Source organism: Macaca mulatta, chromosome 12 (assembly GCF_049350105.2).
Source record: "Macaca mulatta isolate MMU2019108-1 chromosome 12, T2T-MMU8v2.0, whole genome shotgun sequence".
In the NCBI taxonomy this organism is placed as follows: domain Eukaryota; kingdom Metazoa; phylum Chordata; class Mammalia; order Primates; family Cercopithecidae; genus Macaca; species Macaca mulatta.
Genome location: NC_133417.1, coordinates 141,648,684 through 141,669,406, shown reverse-complemented (window position 1 = coordinate 141,669,406; position 20,723 = coordinate 141,648,684). Strand labels below are relative to the sequence as shown.

Here is a 20,723-nt window from a genome sequence, read left to right as displayed (position 1 = left end):
ACATTCCCCAGGACAAATCATATATTCAGCCACAAAACAAGCCTTAACAAATTTAGGAAGATCAAAATCATATCAAGTATATCTTTTCAGACTGCAATGGTGTGAAACCAGAAACAATAAAAGGAAAAATCTTTGAAATTTAACAGATAGAAATTAACAACATGCTCCTAAAACAACCAATGGATCAAAGAAGAAATTTAAAGGCAAATTTTAAAATATCTTGAAACCAATAAAAATGGAAACACAGCATACTAAAACCTATGAGATGCAACAAAAGCAGTACTAAGAGGAAAATTTCTAGCAATAAATGCCTACACCGTAAAAGAAGAAAGACCTCAAACAACCTAACATTATGCCTCAAGGAACTAGAAAAAGAAAAACAAACTATTATTAAGTACAAAATTAGCAGAGGAAAGAAATAAAGATTAGAACAAAAATAAATGAAATGGAGCCCCAAAAAAACAACAGAAAAGGTAAACTAAGAGTTGGTTTTGTGAAAGATAAAATTGTCAGACTGTTAACTAGACTAGGAAAGAAAAGAGTCAGACAAATAAAATTAAAAATGAAGGAGGAGACATTACAACTGATGCCATAGAAATACAAAAGATCGTGAGACTACTATGAACAATTATATACCAGCAAATTCATTAGCCTAGAAGAAATGGATAAATTCTTATACAACAACAGGACTAATCACAAAAAAAAAATAGAAAATCATAGTGAGTAGAGAAACTGAATCAGTAGTCAAAACCCTTCCAACAAAGAAAGGCCCAGGATAAAATGGCTTCTTGTGTGAATTCTACCAAACATGTAAAGAACTAATACCAATGCTTCTTAAATTCTTCCCAAAAATTGAAGAGAAATAAATACTTCCAAATTCATTTATAAGGCCAGCATAAACCTGATACCAAAACCAGACAAGACACTGAAAGAAAAGTATAAGCCAATATTCATGATGAACATAGATGCAGAAACCCTCAACAAAATACTAGCAAGCCAAATTCAAGAGCACATTAAAAGAATCATTCACCATGATCAAACAGGATTTATCCTTGGGATCCAAGAGTGGTTCAACCTATCCACATTAATCAGTGTAATATACCACATTAACAGAATGAGAGATACAAATCATATGATCATTTTAATAGATGCAGAGAAAATATTTGACAAAATTCAGAACTCTTTCATGATAAAAACTCAACAAATTATGCAGAGAAGGAACTTAACACAATAAAGACTATGAAAACCCCACAGCTAAAATCATACTCAATAGTGAAAAATCTGAGTTTTTCCTCTAAGAGCTGGACAAGATAAAGATGCCCACTCTTGCCACTTTTATTCAACCTAGTACAGAAGTTCAGCCAGAGCAATTAGGCAAGAATAAGAAATAGAAGGCATCCAGATAGGAAAGGAAGAAGTGAAATTGCCTGTTTTTGATCTTGTATATAGAAAAATCCAGAGGCCAGGCGTGGTGGCTCACGCCTGTAATCCCAACAGTTTGGGAGGCTGAAGTGGGAGGATCACTTAGCACAGGTTTTCGAGAATAGCCTGGGCAACAAAGCAAGAACTTGTCTGTATTAAATTTTTAAATTTTTTTAAAAAGAAAAAAGAAAACCCCAGAGACTCCACTAAGAATACTATTAGAACTGACAAACAAATTTAGTAAAGTTTCAAGATACAAAGTCAACATACAGAAGATCAGTAGCATTTCCATACACTAACAGTGAACTTTCTGAAAAAGAAATCAAGAAAACAGTCCCATTTATGGTAACTTTTTTAAATTTAGGTATAAATTTAACCAAGGAGTTGAAGAGTCTGTATATTGAAACCTGCAAAACATTGATGAAATAATTTTAAGAGGGCACAAATAAATAGAAAGATATCCTGTACTCATGAATTAGAAGAATTACTGTTGTAAAAATGAGCATATTACCCAAAGTGATCTATAGATTCAATGTAATCACTATCAAAATTTTCAGTGACAATTTTCACAGAAAAAGAAAAAAAAATTCGAAAATTTATATGGAACCACAAAACTCCTCAAATATCCAGTTAATCTGGGGTTAAAAGAACAAAGCTAGAGACATCACACTTCCTGATTTCCAAATATATGACAAAGCTACAGAAAGCAAAACAGCATGATACTGGCATAAAAACAGACATAAAGATCAATGGAACAGAAGAGAGAGCCCAGAAATAAACCCACACACTACAGCAAATTGATTTTCAACAAAGGTGTCAAAAACACACAATGGAAGAAAGATAAGTCTCTTTGATAAATGGTGTGAGAAAACTGGATATCCACATGCAGAACAAGGAAATTGAACCCTTATCTCTCACCATATACACAAATCAACTCAAAATGAGTGAAAGCCATGAATAAAAGACCAGAAACTATAAAACTACTGTAAGAAAACATAGGGGAAATCTCCATGACATTGATCTGGGCAGTGATTTTCTGGATATGACCCCTAAAGCACAGGCAAAAAAAGTAAAAGTAGACAAATGGCATTGCACCAAACTAAAAAACTTCTGCACAGCAAGGAAACAAAAGAGAAGAGTCAACCTATGAATTGGGAGAAAATATTTGCAAACCATACATCTGAAAGGCATTAATATCCAAAGTATATAAAGAATTTAAAGACTGCTATGGCAAGAAAACAACCTAATTTAAAATTGGACAAAGGACGTGAATAGACATTTCTCAAAAGAAGACATACAAATGGTCAACATGTATATGGAAAAATGCTCAACGCAACAGACATACGCTAATTAAACAATGAGAGATTACCTCACACTTGTTAGGATGGCTGTTATCAAAAAGACAGAAGATAACAAATGTTGTCAAGGATGTGAGAGAAGGGACCCTTGTACACTGTTGGTGGGAATGTAAATTAACACAGGCATTATGGAAAACAGCATGGAAGTTCCTCAAAAAATGAAAAATAGAACTACCATATGATCCAGCAATCCCACTACTGAGTATGTATCCAAAGGAAATGAAATCAGTGCGTCAAAGAGATGTCTGCACTTCCATGTTCATTGCAGCGTCGCTCACAATAACCAAGATATGGAAGCAACCTCAGTGTTCTTCAATGGATGAATGGATAAACATAATGTATTTGTATGTACCCAGTGGAACACTATACAGCTTTAAAAAAGAAGGAAATTTCTGCCATTTGTGACAACATGCATGAACCTGGAGGACATTATGCTAAGTGAAATAAGCCAGGCACAGAAAGACAAATACTGCATGATCTCACTTATAAATAAAATCTAAAAAAAAAAATTAACTTACAGAAGCAGAGAGTAGAATAATGATTACCAAGGGTGGGAGGGGAAGATCAGGGAATGGAGAGATGCTGGTCAAAGGGTACAGAGTTTCCATTAGACAGGAGGAAAAAGTTCTGGAGATGTATTGTCCAGCATGATGACTATAATTAACAATATTATTTTGTATATTTTTTAATTGCTAAGAGAATATATTGTAAATGTTCTCATCACACAAAAAATTGCTAAGAATAAGGTGATGGGCATGTTAGCTAGCTTGACTTAATCATTCCACGATGTGTACATATATCAAAACGTCATGTTGTGTACTGTAACTATATTAAATTTTTGTCAATTATGCCTTAATAAAAAATAAACATAAAAAGAGAAAGTGGATCTTCTTGGCTGGTTAATAGTATGGGGAGGAAACCTTTCACTGTATATTATGTATTTATGTATAATATAATATAATTCGTAACTTTCGAATTGTGAACCATGAAAATGTAATACTCAAAAATTTAAACTAATAAACTTTAAAAGGAGAGAGATGAAATAAACCATTTAATTGGTAAGACTTTAAAAGGCTTAACTGATAAGGCCACAGTGAAATGTATACTCCACAAATAAGGATTTCATCTTTTTTTCAGCTGCTCATATTTTATATATCAGACTATTTTTTTTAAGTCTTTACATTTCTGAAAGTTTTGCAGTTTCTAAGGTCCAAACGATGTCTGTGTTCCAAGTGCTCCAGTGCAATGAAGAACTGGGCAGCCACACCTTGATTCTGTGAGTCGAGATGAACCTTTGTCTGTTTTGTTTTGTTTTGTTTTGTTTTGTTTCGTTTTTTGAGGCAGGATCTCACTCTGTCGCCCAGGCTGGAGGGCAGTGGCTGGATCATAGCTCACTGCAGCCTCTACCTCCCAGGCTCAGGCAATCCTCCCACCTCAGCCTCCCAGATAGCTGGGAGTACAGGTGTGCACCACCACGCCTGGCTAATGTTTTGTATTTTTTTGTAGACATGGGGTTTCATCATGTTGCCCGGGCTGGGAAAAGATCATTTTTGCATGGCCAAATATGTGCACAACACATGCTTCACCTCTCTCCTTTTTCCACACTAGGATAAAACAATATTAACCCTTGTCTCCCCACCCCCAATTTTTTAATTGCTCCATCTTCAAAGGCAACTGCTGTACTTAATTTGGAGTAGGTCATTCCCTTACATTCCTTTGTACTTGGACTACATGTGTATGTACCTGAATCTGGAGTATGGATTGTTGGTTTCACTCTGTGCATTTTGTACGATGGAGTAAGTTGACATGTATTTTTATGCATCGTGCCTCTTTTCTCCCTGCGTTATGAAATTCACTCTGGTTAGTGCCACCTGAATCCCAGCTCAGCTACTCACTAGCTGTGTGTCCCTGGCTGGGATACTGCACTCGGTGTGTCCCAGTTCTCTCATCCATAAAACGGGGCAACAACAGCAATCCCCGTGCGTCTGGTGTAGCAGTGAAGGAGTCTGTCTCCGGGAGACTTCCAGGAGCTTGCCCGGCGGATCCTAAGTGCTGTGTACGGAGATGCTGGCTCCATTTTAGAGCTGAGGAAACTGAGTCTCAGAGAGCTTATGCAGCTTGTCTTGGCCATGTGACGAGTGATGAGCAAAGCCCCGGGGGCCAAACAGGAAGCGTGTCCTGTCATTGTCACCGCTCTCTATGGCAGTGAGTGAGTGCTCAGTGAACACTGTTGTATTGAACTGAATTATATGTTTTTTTTAAAAACAAATGTATAATAGTTCTGCAGTGGTGCTAATCCTGTGTGAACTGGATGCTTTTTAACAAATATTTTATAATTTAGGAGGATAAAAGGTCTTTTGTCACTGTAGGGAATATAAATTAAATCACTGGTGAAAGAAACCAACTCATGAAAATGGAAGTTATTGCAAGAGTGGCTGTTGCCATCAGAGCCTGGTAGGAAACAGTGGCATCCTCCCCCTGGATTTTGATGAGTTGTGGGCAGGGCTGGCACATCCAGCTGTTGCTGAGACGTTAAGGAAGCTGTGACCTCCCCTAGAGTTTGTGGAACCTCCAAGAGCTGGAGCGGGTGGAATTAGGGAAGGAATTGGGCTCAGAAATGTCCAGACTCTCTCTCCATCTATACTGAGGTTGCTGCCCCCTACTCACGAATCCAGCTAAGGGTAGATGGCAGGCAGAACCCCCACCATACCCCACAAGGGGTCGGCCTGCAGGGTCCAGGGCCAGGCAGAGAGGAGATACTGACCAGCACAAATACTTCCTTCCAGACAGGAAAAACAGTCCTCCTCTCGATAGGGATCTGTGAAAATGCTATGATTATTTTGGTTTTCACTAGGTTATTGAGGATATCATTGCAAACCAAGAAGAAGAAGAAAAAAACGAAAAGAAGAAAAAGAAGAAAAAGGAAAAACAACCTAAGAAAACCAAAAGACAAAAGAAAGGAACCAAGGAAAAAAATAAGGTAAAATATTTGTATAAATTTTAGAAATTTGATTTCATTTTCTTTTTAGTGACTTTTTTGCTTTGGGTCAATGAGATATTTCCAAATCTGTTGGGATTGCAGCCATTTGTTTCCTGGAGAAACCATGTTATCTACCAACAGGTTTTCAATTTTTAAATATTGATCAGCAATCCATTGCCACATTTTCTATAACTTGTAAGTATCAATTAGGATCAATCGTGGTTTCAACACTCAGATACCTCACATGTTGACTCACATATGTGATAGCTTTAAGTTTTCCTTCCTCAAAATAAATTATCCCACTTTTCTTTCCTCAGTGGTAGAGAGAAGTAAAAATACTTAACAAACCAAGTAAATACTGGAAAGTCAAAATAATCATACTAATTTAACCAAAATGTGTTCATTCACATTTATCATCTAGCACTGATATCTGGATATATTTTAACAGAAGTATTTGTTACTAAAGGAAATCAGAGTCCACACAGTGTCATATTGGGCCCGTCCTTGCCTCATGTAGGGGGTTTGGAAGTGGAGGTGGGATGAACTTGCCAATAACTGGGGGGATCTTCATGGTGAAGCCTGCAGGAGAAGTGCACTCTCAGGGCTCATGTGTTCTCAGCATAAACTCTTTCTATGGGAAACGGATCTCAGGCTTGAAGATGGTCTCATCCTAAAACATTACTGTTTGAAGTAGACTATATTGCAGTCAGATACCACTTCACGGCTGACCAAAATCCAATCAGAATCAGCTTGAAGAGTGGATCCTTAAAGACATTTATGCAGCCAAGAAACATATGAAAAGAAGCTCATTATCACTGGTCATTAGAGAAATGCAAATCAAAACCACAATGCGATACTATCTCACACCAATTAGAATGGTGATTATTAAAAAGTCTGGAAACAACAGATGCTGGCAAGGCTGTGGAGAAATAGGAACACTTTTACACTGTTGGTGAGAGTATAAATTAGTTCAACCATTGTGGAAGACAATATGGCGATTCCTCAAGGACCTAGAACCAGAAATACCATTTGACCCAGCAATCCCATTACTGGGTATATACCCAAAGGATTATAAATCATTCTATAAAGACACATGCACATGTATGTTTATTGCAGCACTATTCACAATAGCAAGACTTGGAACGAACCCAAATGCCCATCAATGATAGACTGGATAAAGAAATGTGGCACATATACACCATGGAATACTATGCAGCCATAAAGTGAATGAGTTCATGTGCTTTGCAGGGACATGGATGAAGCTGAAAACTATCATCCTCAGCAAACTAACACAGGAACAGAAAACCAAACACTGCATATTCTCACTCATAAGTGGGAGCTGAACAACGAGAACACATGGGCACAGAGAGGGGAACATCACACACCGGGGCCTGTTGGGGAGTAGGGGGCAACGGGAGGGAGAGCATTAGGACAAATATGTAATGCACTCAAGGCTTTAAACCTAGATGATGGGTTGATAGGTGCAACAACCTATGTGACAAGCCTGCACGTTCTGCACATGTATCCCAGAACTTAATATTTAAAAAAAAAAAAAAATCATGATCCCGCTGTTACTGCAATCTGCATCAGCTCTCCAGAGTGGATCAGTAGAGGTTATGTGACCCAGCTCTGGCTCAGACAGCCACAGTCATGCTCCTCATGTTCCAAGGATGGTTCTGACCAGCACGCAGACTCGCGAACTTCTGCGTGGGAGGAGCAGCTCCGAGGGTCTGGCAGACCGTGTCTGGGAACCCTGGTGCCAGGTCACAGTGGGAGAGAAAAGGGACAGCCTGTGCAGTCAAGTAGGACGAGCTACCTGAGTCAGAAGTTACAAGCAAGGGAGAAAGGGTAATGGTAAACATAAAATCACAGCACCCAAGTCTGGCATAAACTCACAGTGTAGGCAATGGTAACAAAAGCCAACATTTTGGCCAGGCATAGTTGCTCACACCTGTAATCCCAGCACTTTGGGAGGCCAAGGCAGGCGGATCACCTGAGGTCAGGAGTTCGAGACCAGCCTGGCCTACATGGTGAAACCCCATCTCTACTAAAAATACATACCTGTAATCCCAGCACTTTGGGAGGCCAAGTCGGGTAGATCACCTGAGGTCAGGAGTTCAAGACCAGCTTGACCAACATGGTGAAACCCCATCTCTACAAAAATACAAAAATTAGCCAGGCGTGGTGGCAGGTGCCTGTAATCCCAGCTACTCAGGAGGCTGAGGCAGGAGAATCGCTTGAACCTAGGAGGCAGAGGTTGCAGTGAGCCAATAAAGTGCCACCGCACTCCAGCCTGAGTGATAGAGTAAGACTTTCTCTCAAAATATATATATATATATAAATTTAAAAGTAAATAAATAAATAAAAGCCAACCATGTGTTCAAAGCGCTGGGCATGACTGCGGCTGGCCGGCTGAAGGCAGTCGTTCATTTCACATGCTTGGCTCCTGCACTGTGACCCACAGTGGATCTTCCATCTGCCTCCATTTGTCTTCATCCCTTTCTTTAACCACGTTCCACTGATGTTCACTGAATGAACAAAAGAAAAGAGACCCCTTACTGCTCATTTGGGGCCCAACCCAATTCACTGGCAGTAGACGCTGAGTTGGGCCCCTCGGATACCCCTTTCGGGACCAAGGCACTCAAGCACCTGGCTCCCCACATGCCAGTGCTGACACTCACAGCTGAATCCCACCCCAGGAATTGCTACAGTCTAAGGGTGCCACTGCAAGCAAGGTTACACCCCTTCTGGGGCAGCCTGCATCCAAGGATAGTCACGTGATAGTACCAAAACCCAGCCCCTCTCCTTGCCTGGACAACTCCGAGGGTTCTCCCAGCTTCTGCTGTTCCCTCTGGGATCAGCTGACAGCTCTCTTGCAATTGCATCACAACTTAGCTTCTCCCTCTGCCCAGGGCTGCTTCCCTCCCTCTCTTCTTTCTGGCTGGTGTTCCCAGTAGACCACCTACATCCATCTCCATCTGAGTGTTTCCAGAGAACCTGATCTGGGAGACCGCCTAGGGCCCTATTGTTCTGTCTGTACCCCAGAAGTTCTAGCTTGTTCTGGAAAAAAAATAAAAGCCCCCTGAATACAGTTAATTTTAAAAATCATACACTTACTCTACAAGATAATTTTGAAGAAGTGCCTAAGAATAAAGAGAATTGGAAGCATTCCAATTTTATTCTAAGAATCTCTTCCTCTAAATATGCACGAGGGAGTTTTATACTTGCAAATTAAAAATTTGCTGTTAGTGAAGCTTGTTCCGTATAAATCTGAAATTACCAGCTACACAATCTGGTCTTTGTTGGGTGAAAGTATTTTATTAACTAGCTATTAAAGAGTCACTTAACGATGAACAGTTTTGAACAAAAAGCAAAGTTTGAGAACATCAGCATTTATGAAATGCTTGCAAATGAAGGGGAAACGCCTTCAGAATCAGAAATGAAATTTTTCATGAAAAATGCAGGTCTGCATAGTGACAATGTGATTATTAAAAGAAGAAAGGGTCAGCTCTAATAAACATTGATATATTTAAGTTATGCTGCTGTACTTCTTAGAGATCACATTACCTTTTCCAGAGACTTTTTAAAAGTCTTACTCTGGTGTCAACCCCAGAGAACCTCAAACCATTCCTGAGACCAGTTATTCAAATCCTTTTGTGAGAATGGACATTTTGACCTAGAGCAAAAGGCACTCTAATTCCTCGTGGTTAGAGGGCACGGGAGAAGACAGAGGAAAGCAGTTCTGTCTCACATGTCTGGATGCTGGCTTATCCCAGCCCTCGCAGGGCCCAGCTGCATGATTGTTCTTTCAGTATTTTGATAAGACCACATATCAATTGCCAGTTCTAGATGCATAATCAGAAAACTTGGAAAAGACCTTATATTTAAAAACTGATAGGATTATCTGAATATTTCAACTGACCTCTTTAAATGGAAAATAAGTTATTTTCTAAATATCACACAGGTAGAGAGCTAAAAGCTTTGCAAGTCCATGAGATAGTTACAAATTAACATAAATATGAAAAAATCTATAAGTGCAAAAAAGTCATGAGAGCTGCCGAACGTTTCGGTTGAATTTCACAATGAATCAGTGTTTCTGTGTGAATTTCCGATTTAATGCAGGGCTAGTGGAGTGGGAAAGAGCAGGGCTGTCATGGTGGATCTCTGTAATTGTACACGAGACCATTTTAGAATAAAACATCTTGTCATTAGTAATCTTGCATGCATTTGATCTTTTCATCAAGAAACTTGGTGAAACAGTTTAATGTTTAAAAGATGAATGTTTTCATTTCCTCATTTGGATCCATCGGAGCCCCTCCATACTGAGATGCTGAAAGACAGAAGAAAACACAACAGTCTGGGATGTTCGTCTTCAGCTCGGGGCTAGTGGAAGAGAAAACACAAAAGCACAGTAGTCCTGCCCAGTGGCTCGCACCTGTAATCCCAGCACTTTGGGAGGCTTGGTCAGGAGGATCACTTGAGGCCAGGAGTTGGCACCCAGCCTGGGCAACACAATGAGACCCCATCTGTACTGAAAACAAAAAAAGAAGCACAATAAATACATTCAAATATCAGGTTCTAAAAATTAGTCTCTCATTCACAGGCAAGAAAATGAATCTCTAGGTAAACTTCACACCTTCCACAAGTATTAATTCAAAATGGGTCATGGACTTAAACATAAAACTATGAAGCTTTGAGATTAAAAACATAGGAAAAACATCCTCAGAATCTAGAGCGAGGCAAAGAGGTCTTAGACTGGACACCAAAAGCAGGATCCATAAAAGGAAAAATTTATAAATTGGGCCACATCAAAATCAGAAACTGTTGCTTTGTGAAAGACCCAGTGAAGAGGATGAAAAAAAAAAGCTATAGATGGGAGAAAATATTTGCAAACTATCTATCTGACAAAGGATTAGCACGTAGAATATATACAGAACTCTCAAAAAAAAAAAGTCTTTCTTTTGAGTCCTCAGTTTTAAATCCAAATTGTTGTGGACTGCAGTTAAGGACTGCTCTGTGGAAAGCGCTTTAACAGAAGACAATGCTAGTGCCAGGAGGAGGACATTTTCTGCAAACTGATAGCAGTCCTGCAAAAGTGCCTTCAATACCGAAGTAATCGCCTTTGTCTCACAGTTGTGTGGACCTCACATTGGCTTTAGAAACAAAAGTAACAGTAACAGAGCACTATGCAATTATCCTTACAACTGTTTCCTCTGTTATTTTTCAAGCCACGGGTTAGACCATTTGAAACAATTTAAAGTGGTATTGACCTGTCACATGATCACATGAACATTAATGAGTCTTCTCTAAATTCACTCCAGCCTCAAAATGATTTAACTTAGTGCTAAATTCTTCTGGAAGGACCCTTGGACCTTTACAGAGCACAATTCACAATGAAAACATTTGTTTATCTGCAGTGCCAGCAGACCTAACTCTGACCACAGCTCCTCCTCTCCAATCCCTTGGCCCAGAGAGGTGCTCCACATTGAACGATTAAGCCAACCACATTCTTAGGTTATTTTAGAACATTTCAAACCAAATTTTGCATGACTTTACAAAAATGGACAAGTGAATATCATGTATTTCCAAAGGAAATTATCAGGAATGAGGGCGCCATCGTGGAAGTGTATGTCTGGAGCATCTTCTGTGTCCACTGAAATACAATAAGAGAAGAAGATGGAAAGAAGTGAGGGGTTGGCTTATGGGCAATAGAGATAATAGAGTCCTTAGCCTAGGGAACAGGGGCCCCATGGTTAAACATCCTGCAATTTTATGTAAACTTTCATGGGAAGGAACGTTCTCCTGGGAAAAAGGTGTGTGGGCTTTCTTCATGTTTTCAAGAGGTCCCTTTTATAAAAAGCTCAAAGATCACTGCTTAGAGAAAGGACATATTTGGTTACACAGGCAAAGGGCCAATGGAGGCACTGCATACTCAAAGGAGGGTGATGATCTTAGACACCAGAGTGGCAGGGGAGGCTTCATGGGGGATATGGAATGGCAGGAGACTCTTTCAGGAGCCTATGCTCATAGCCCAAGTCTGCCCACATCTCCCCATCTCCATGGCAACCACCTGACCAAGAGGCATCATTGCCTCTCAGGCTGCAACTGCACCAGCCTCCCAGCCAATGCCCCCACCTCCTCTCCTGCCATTCTACAGCCTGTTCCCCTGCAGCAGCTAGAGTGACCCAAAACTCTGATCGGCATCTCTCACAGCGCTTGGAACTCAAGAGCTATGCAGTAATTATTTTTGAAGAGATGAACAAATCTCAAATGAAGATCTGCCCTAAAGTGAAAGTACTGGATATAAAAAGATGAAACAAATGCAGGAGACATCGTGAAGGATGCAAGAGATACCACAAAGGATGACTGGCATGACTGACGGGGTGTGGAAGAAACAGGAGGAGACCAAGGAGTTGAAGTGAACTCCAGGTGTCTTGATTGGAACAGAGGGAAGATTGAGGACAGACGGACCAGGGCTGGCTTTAGAGCTGTTGAGTCAAACCATTGTCTATGGTTCCACAGCTGGAAGTTCAGGACAGACTCAGGAGAGATAAAGACCAGTGGTGTGGATCAGGACATATCCCTGCTCAGGAAAACTCTAGTTGAAGGTGGGGCATGCATGAGGTATAGGAAAATCCATGTGAATGGAGGCTGGAGAATCCGGATTACAGCCACATATTGAGGCAGGAGGAAGAGGTAAAACCAACTGGGAGATGGGAACAGCATGGAAGCCAGGAAGAAATCCAGCACCATGAACTTCCTATATAGTCTTCCAACTGGGAATTTCTGGAAGGATAAAAGGAAGGTTTTGCTTCTGCCTCCTGAGTCCCTCTGCCATAAGAAGTTAGAACTGGCTGGGCGCAGTGGCTCATGCCTATAATCCAGCACTTTGGGAGGCCATGACAGAAGGATCACTTGAATCCAGAAGTTCGAGACCAGCCTGGGCAACATAGGGAGACCCCCATCCCTACAAACAATTTTTAATAAAATTAGACAGGCATGACGGCGTGTGTCTGTGGTCCCAGCTACTTAGGCAGCTGAGGCAGGAGGATCTCCTGAGCCTGGGAGGTCAGGGTTGCAGTGAGCTATGATTGCACCACCGCACTGTAGCCTGGGCAATAGAGGGAGATTCTTGTCTCAAAAAAAGAAAAAAAAATTAGGCTCTACCAGCGAAATTTGATGGAGTGATGTCTCACAGGAAGTTTTCCACTCTCAGACATGGGTCCCTCGGCTTCCTGCCTCGGGAGTGCACAGGAAGCATCGTGGGAAGGCGAAGAGCTTCCCTAAGGATGACCCTTCCAAGCGGGTCCACCTCGCAGCCTTCCTGGGATACAAGGCTGGCATGACCCACGTCGTGCAAGAAGTCAACAGGCTAGGATCCAACGTGAACAAGAAGGAGGTGGTAGAGGCTGTGACCATTGTGGAGATACCGCCATGGTGACTGTGGGCATTGTGGGCTACGTGGAAACCCCTCAAGCCTCAAGGCCTACAGACCTCCAAGACCATCTTTGCTAAGCACATCAGCAATGAGTGCAAAAAGCACTTCTCTAAGAACTGACATAAATCTAAGAAGAAGGCCTTTACCAGTTACTGCAAGAAATGGCAGAATAAGGATAGCAAGAAGCAGCTGGAGCAAGACTTCAGCAGCATGAAGAAGTACTGCCAAGTCATCCACGTCACTGCCCACACCCACATGCACCTGCTTCCTGTGCGCCAGAAGAAGGCCCCGCTGATGGAGATCCAGGTGAACAGAGGCACCGTGGCCAAGAAGCTGGACTGGGACCGGGAGAGGCTAGAGCAGCAGGTACCTGTGAACCAAGTGTTTGGGCAGGATGAGATGATTGACATCTTCAAGGTGACCAAGGGCAAAGACTACAAAGGGGTCACAAGTCATTGGCATGCCAAGAAGCTACCCTGCAAGACCCAATGAGGCCTGTGCAAGGTGGCCTGGATTGGGGCATGGCATCCTGCCTGTGTGGACCTTCTCTGTGGCATGCACTGGACAGAAAGGCTACCATCACCACACTACAAGAAGATCAATCTGTATGATCGGCCAGGGCTACCTTATCAAGGACGACAAACTGATCAAGAACAGTGCCTCCACTGACCATGACCTGACTGACAAGAGCATCAACTCTCTGGGTGACTTTGTCCCATAAGGTGAAGTGACCAGTGACTTTGTCATGCTGAAGGAATGTGTGGTGGGAACCAAGAAGTGAGTGCTCACCCTTCACAAGTCTTTGCTGGCTCAGACCAAATGGTGGGCTCTGGAGAAGACTGACCTTAAATTTATTGACACCACTGCCAAGTTTGGCCATGGCTGCTCCCAGACCATGTAAGAAAGAAAATATTCATGGAAAGTATTCATGAAACCACTCAAGAAAGACCAAATTGCAATAGAAGATGGAGCTTAATGCCAGGAACAGATTTTGCAGCTGGTGGGGTCTCAATAAAAGTTATTTTCCACTGCAAAAAAAATGAGCAGTGAAAACTAAGGCTGTGATGGAGGCAATCAGGAGGTTCTTTAGAGAGAGAGGATCACAGGGAGTAAATGATGTAGCAGAGGTGAGAAGAAAGTGTGGTCAGGGCACTCCAGAGAAACAAAACCAATAGGAGAGCGATATATAAAAAAATACATGTGGCCTGTGTGTGTGTGTGTGTGTGTGTATGTGTGTATATGTGTGTGTGTGTATATATATGTGTGCATGTGTGTGTGTATATATCTCCTCTGTGTCCTTTTATATTTATAGAGAGAAAGATTCATTCATTAAGGTATTGGTTCCTTCGGTTATGGAGCCTGCGAAGTCCCACCATCTGCCATCTGCAAAAAGGGGCCCCAGGAGAGCTGGTGGTAGAGTTCAAAGGCCAGAGAGCTGAGGGCCCGTGTTGTAGACTCCAGCCCAAGTCTGAGGACTGGAGAGCTGGAGAGCCAGTAACCAGCTGGAGGCTTGCATGGCCCATGTGAGAAATGTGGTTTATTTCTTAGTACCATACTCATAACCAAGAAGATCTTTCTGATAAAAATTAACACAGATACCATCAAAGAAACTTGAGACAAATGTATTTAGGACATAGTTACATGTTTTTAGACTTCCCACTATAGATTCTCTCCTCTCTCTTGTATTTCTTTTGTATTTCAGAGTAGCACTCTGCAGCCCTCAAAGCCATGAGGAACGTTGATTCCCTAGTGCTGACGGAAATGCATGAGCAGAAAAGTAAAACGATAAGCTAAATGCAAGCTCAAAAATAGTGGAGATGCTTGATCTGTTTTTCAAGTTTAGTTGCATAAGCTATCACGTTGTTTGGTGCATGTTAATTTTTAAATATAGTTTTCAGCCATTATAGCTTCTGGGTTGGTTTTCACTTCTGAGTCTAGAGAAAGGGATAATTATTTCACTCTCAGATCAGTGGGAAATTGTCAGCCTCTTCAAAATGCCTGGTGGACCTCTCCCCCACCCCAGGATACAGACCCAGAGGGGAGGAGCAGGTAATCTGAAAGCCGCGGAGTGATCCCTTCGACATTTGAACTTGTATGTTAACGGGTGTATGCCAAAATGTATACCTTCATTTCGAAAAATCTAACAGTTGCAGCCCTATTTGAATTTTTCCACAGCCCTACCAGTGTGAGATGTTAGCCATCCCTCAACAACCTACTTCAGATGCACATACTTGCCAATAGAAAATTTTCAACAAAACCTCCATGCATTTGAATCGCTCTTTAAGCCAGGCAGGAAATTATAACAGTAGTTAACATTTGGGGAGGGCAAGAAGAGGGAGCGTGGTTTATCTCTGACTGCCCTCCTAATTTCACAAAGACAAATAGAGAGGATAAGATATTTGATAACAAAGCCTCTTCTGGAAACATTTGCTTTGCATCTCTGCATCTCTCCGAATGTCCCATTGACTCTCAGTAAGAAACTTTAGAAACGTTCTCCATGCAGCATTTATCTGAGTTGTGTGAGGGACAAAGTTCATACAGTAACTGGAAACTTACCAAAAATGGTCAGTTTCCATAAACCAGCTTTTTAAATATGCTCTAGTCCCCCCCTTATTCTCAGTTTCACTTTTTGCAGTTCCAGTTACCCGCGGTCAAGTGTGACCCATAAGTATTAAATGGAAAATTCCTGAGTTTTGAATCGTGCACCCTTCTTCGCAGTGTTAATGAAGTCTTGCACCGTCCTGTCCCATCACATCATGGACGTGAATCATCCCTTTGTCCAGCATGTTCATGCCGTATACACTACCTGCCTGTTTCTATATAGGAAAAAGTATAGTGTATGTAGGGTTTGGTACGCTCCGAGGCTTCAGGTGTGCACTGGGGTCTTGGAACGTATCCTCCTTGGAGAAAGGGGGACTACTATCATCTAAATGAAATCAAGAGGCCTCCAAAAGTTTCTTTTTACTTAACAACTCCTTTGTCCTGAGTGATTTATAACTGATTGGGCCATAAAAAGAAAGTGAGAAGCCAATGAGAAAGCAACTGTCTGCTCTAAAGGAAGCTTTCTGTGCGGTTGAGCGTCTTAGCAGTAGCCAGAGACCGGGCAGGTCAAGTCTCAGTGCTGCTGACTGTGATATTTGAGGAGCCCCAGAGAAAGCAAGGCCCAGAAGACTGGAGCCATGGAAATGGCTGAGTTTGCAAAAAAGGGAAGAAAGTTGGATGCGACAAACCACAGATCATGGCATGCTGGTATGGCCAAGCAGAGAAAGCAGACACTACAGTGACTCAACTCTGAGGTCGGTGTGCAGGTGAGAACACACTTCTCCTCCCGTCTGTTCATTACTTGTTCAGCCAGCAAGCCTGGAAAGCAATGGAGATGGAAAATGGCGGAGGCGTGAATAAACGCTCCCCTCCCGCAGCGTGCGGTCACTTAGGCGGCCAAATGTAAGAAACTGACGTTTCTTAGGTGCCATGGTCTGAATATGTGTTCCCCCACCTACAAAAAATTCGGACATTGAAAGCTAATCACCAGTGTGATGGTGTTGGGAGGTGGGGCCTCTGAGGGTGATTAGGTGCTGAGGGCAGAACCCTTGTGATTGAGATTAGTGCCTTTATGAAGGAGACCCCAGAGAGCTGCCTTGCCCTTTCCGCAGAGTGAAGACAGGGCTAGAAGGCACAGTCTCTGAAGCAGAGAGCAACCCCCACCAGACACAGAATCTGCACCTTAATCTAGGACTTGCCAGTTTCTGGAACTGTGAAAAATACATTTCTTTTGTTTATAAGCCACTTAGTGTATAATATTTTCTTATAGCAGCCCGAGCTGATCAAGTCATTAGGAATAAACACCTAAAAACCATTAGTATAATTTCAAGGCAGGAGAAATCTGTCTACATGGTATATGCATTTAGGTAGGAGGACTTTGTCAACTCGGACTCATGGTGTGCTGGTAACGTCCAGACAGCGGCATAACTGCAGGCCACCTTCGCATGCCGCAAAGGCCAAGGAGGTCACCGGCCATGGCTCCACCCATGACCATTAAACCAGCACCATTGCTTGACTGGGAGCCTGGGTAGCTAGAACAGTCCACAGGAGATGGCCAGCAGGGCGAACAATCTGGAAATCTCTTTTGAGCGATGGGGATAGGAGTCAGGAAGGCTTCATCTGGAGCAGACTTAGGGCATGAAAGGGTGCAGGCTCCTGAGGCTCCAGGAACTGGGCCTCAGCTGATGGAAGGACAACTTCAATGAATCTGTGGCCTTCAGTCTAGCTGCCTGGGGTGGTTTTAAGAAAAAACGACTCCCAATGTCCACACACCTTAGAAGAGATTCTTACTTAATTGAGCATAATTGGTCTAGGGCAGAGCTGGGCATTGGATTTTTTTTTTTTTTTTAGCTCTCCATTGGGTTAAGTCAGAAGAGTTGTCTGACAGTGGAGTGGGCCACCCGCCCTGTGTAGAGGAAGAGAGCGTCTGAACTCAGGTCATGGCTGGCCTTCCTCACCTCAGGAAGTGGGCCAGAGTGTGCAAGGCCAGCCACAGTGGTGGGATGGGATCTGGGAAGGTGACCCCTGGTTTCTACTGGGGGAAACGTGTGTGTGACAGTTACAGGGAAGCCCTGGACCTGGGAACCACCCAGTAGAAGGCGTCGGGGGAAGAGAGGCTGTGGTGTGGTGCAGTTGGGCCCCTGAGGCATAGTGAGCAAGGATCGGGGACAGGAGGACTCAGGGATGTCAGAGGCAGGCCCCGTGCAGCTCTAGCAACCTAGTGAGTCCCACCCTTAGCAGCTGCTCAGGAAAGGTTCACAGGTAAACAGATAGGCTCATGCACCTTCATTTGTAAAAATCAAGATAAGGCCACAATGAACAGAAAAGCAAACAAAATGAAGTTCAGCCCCACCAACTAAAGAAATACAATTTTTCAAAAATACCATGTTACGCCTATTCATCCAGCAAAACTTTTAAGTCATAAAATATGATTCTGCTATAGCAGATGTACATCACATATGCATGCATACTAGCCTCCTTCCCACCCCTCAAACCCCCATTCCAGCCAGAGCGATGTCTCAAGGGGCCAATCCCTTCACACCAGGCTCCTGGGTAGCTGCCCTGCTTGTAAGCCAACTCCAGGCTCCCTGAAAAGCACAGCTCACGGTCCTTTCAAGGGCCATCCTCTTTCTGTGTCTCACCATCTCTGTCTCCCTGTCTCTCTTTTCCTCCCCACTTCTCTTCTCTCCCTCTCTCTCTCCCCACATGCCAGCCTCATGTCTGCCCAGCCCCACGCAGTCTCCACGGCTGCTGAACCTCCTTCAGCCATCCCTGTGAGACACAACCTCCCCATCTGGACTTGACACGTGCTGTTCCTTCTACTGGAAACACTTTGCCGCACCTCAGTCTCCTTCCCTGGAGCCCTCCACCTTACCCTTCTCCTCTTCCTCCCCTTCGTCCATCCCTAAGAGCACAGCCTCACCAGTGTAGGGGCTCCCAGAGACCAAACATAGAACAATCTGAGTATCCAAAACAAAAATGGCAATAATAGACAGTAACACTGACGAAAAAGTAATAAAGATGTATGACTCCTTAGTGATACCTGGAAAGAGAGAGACAGACAGATGATAAATACTATCTCTGAGGATAAATATACCAATGAAAGTGATTCTAAATTTCTCTTTCGTTCATGGATTCTCCCTCTTTCCTCCCAGGCCTTGCTTTATCCACTACTGGTCTTTTTCTTGCTGCTCTGCAGGCTTTTCTCTAATGCCCGGGTCTCTTGGGAGCCAGGAACGGGGCGTAGCTAACCCAAACCTTGAGTTCTAGGTGGGACTTCCTTACCAGAGAGCTTTGATTTAGTGTGAGCTCTGGAAGGTCGGTGAGCTGTGTCATAGGCTTTGGGCCCCCTGGTGTTTCCGGGTCCAGGTTCTCTCCCTGGTTCCCCGCTGGCTGCAGCTCCCCCTGCCTGGCTTATGGGCTGCAGTTCCAGGCAAGCCTGCCATGTCCCCACCTCCCCATGAAGTGAGAGTCCCCTCTGCGGCACCCTGGGCCTCCCCTGAAGCGCTTGTGATCCCGTTTCACATGTCTTCCCTGCTTCCTGGTGACCTGAGCAAATGCAAAGCTGGAAGACACAGTGGACTCAAAACAAAATACAAAGCTGAAAAATGCAAAGCTGAAAAGAGACACGGCGGATTCACAGGGGGACAGACCACAGATGAGAGTCAGGAGGGGCAGGAGGTGTGGCCTTTGAGTGAGCTGGTAACCATGGTCTCAGGGGGCCGTGGAAAGCCCCTGGGAACACTTGAGCCACCAGGTGACTTGATCAGAGCTACAGTTGCCTCAGAAAGTAACTGAGGCAGCCAAGTGTGCCTTGGCTCCGGGTGTAACCCAGCACTGTCTCGGGAGGGAGAGCCGCTGCCAGCCCTGGGCTGGGGAGGATTCGAGGAAGCCCTGGCTTTCCCAGGCACCTGGGGCACGCGCTGGGGGGAGTCCGATGGCTCCACACCCGGCCTCTTTTATTCCGATGGTTGTGTTTTATTCTCATGTGTGTCAGGAAACTAATGTATCCACTATGGTTTCACTTTAGCAATAGAGAGTGCCTCTTTAAAGAATGTAAGTGAGTCTTTAAAGAAACGATGGTTCTATTGGTCAGGGATTCTCAGATCTGGCAAAAATCACGATGAGGGATGCAGTGAAGTAGCATGACAGTGAAGACATTTTCATCAACCCCAAGGAGACCCTGTACCCATTAAGCAGTCCCTCCCCTTCCCCCCTCTCTGCCCCACCCCTAACCCCTGGCCACCATTGATCTGTTTTCTGCCCAAGTTTGTCTGTTTTCATATAAACGAGATTATACACTGTGAGGCCTTTGGGGTCTGGCTTCACACTCTCAGCCTAGGTCTTCACGCTTCCTCCGCACCGTAGCCTGTGTCTGTCTTCATGTCTGTGGTCGCTCCTTTCTGTGGGTGAGTTCACCGTTTCATTGTGTGGAAATACCGCATTGTGTTTACCCATTTATCCATGGATTGAGCCTATACTTTTCCTATTCTTGTTTCATTCAGCCCATGTCGCACACAGGCCAAGCGGCCAGGCCACAGGGCTGACGGGGTCGTTCCTGCCTGCTGTGTCTGGTGGGAAAAGCAGGCTGTTCTGAGGAAATGACAAGCCTGCAACAAGGGCAGGAAGGCCATCAGAGAGGATTTCAGGAGGACGGGAGGTCTGTTCAGAGTCTGAATTCATCAGAAAGCATAGGAGAAGGGTGGCCGTCCAGGCGGATGGAACAGCAGGGAAAGAGTATGGCAGGTGCAGGGGGGTGGCCTTGTCAGCATCTCTGCAGTGATGGTGGAGGCAGGAGGTGGCAAGGACAAAGGCCGCAGAGGGGCGCGGGGGCATTCCTGGGGGACCACACCTGTGGGGGTGGTGTGTGGTCTGCTGAGGGGCTTGGACTGTATCCTGTGGGGGACAGCACCTCCCAGGAGCTCCAAGACAGATACCTCTGTGGGGCTTTCGAGGAAGGAAGTCGTGAGGCCAGGTCTGCTGC

General features: G+C 43.7%; 1 protein-coding gene and 1 pseudogene across 4 annotated transcripts in view; both read left to right on the top strand.

Annotated features, from left to right (window-relative positions):
- Positions 1-20,723, top strand: part of IQCA1 (IQ motif containing with AAA domain 1) — a 166,314-nt gene that overhangs the window by 76,876 nt on the left and 68,715 nt on the right. For all 4 annotated transcript variants that reach the window (XM_077957952.1, XM_015111399.3, XM_015111398.3 and 1 more), the window contains one exon: positions 5,635-5,760. In XM_077957952.1, coding sequence (XP_077814078.1) covers positions 5,635-5,760 — 126 coding nt within the window. The remainder of the gene's footprint in view (positions 1-5,634; positions 5,761-20,723) is intronic.
- Positions 12,948-14,174, top strand: LOC694302 (large ribosomal subunit protein uL3 pseudogene; annotated as a pseudogene).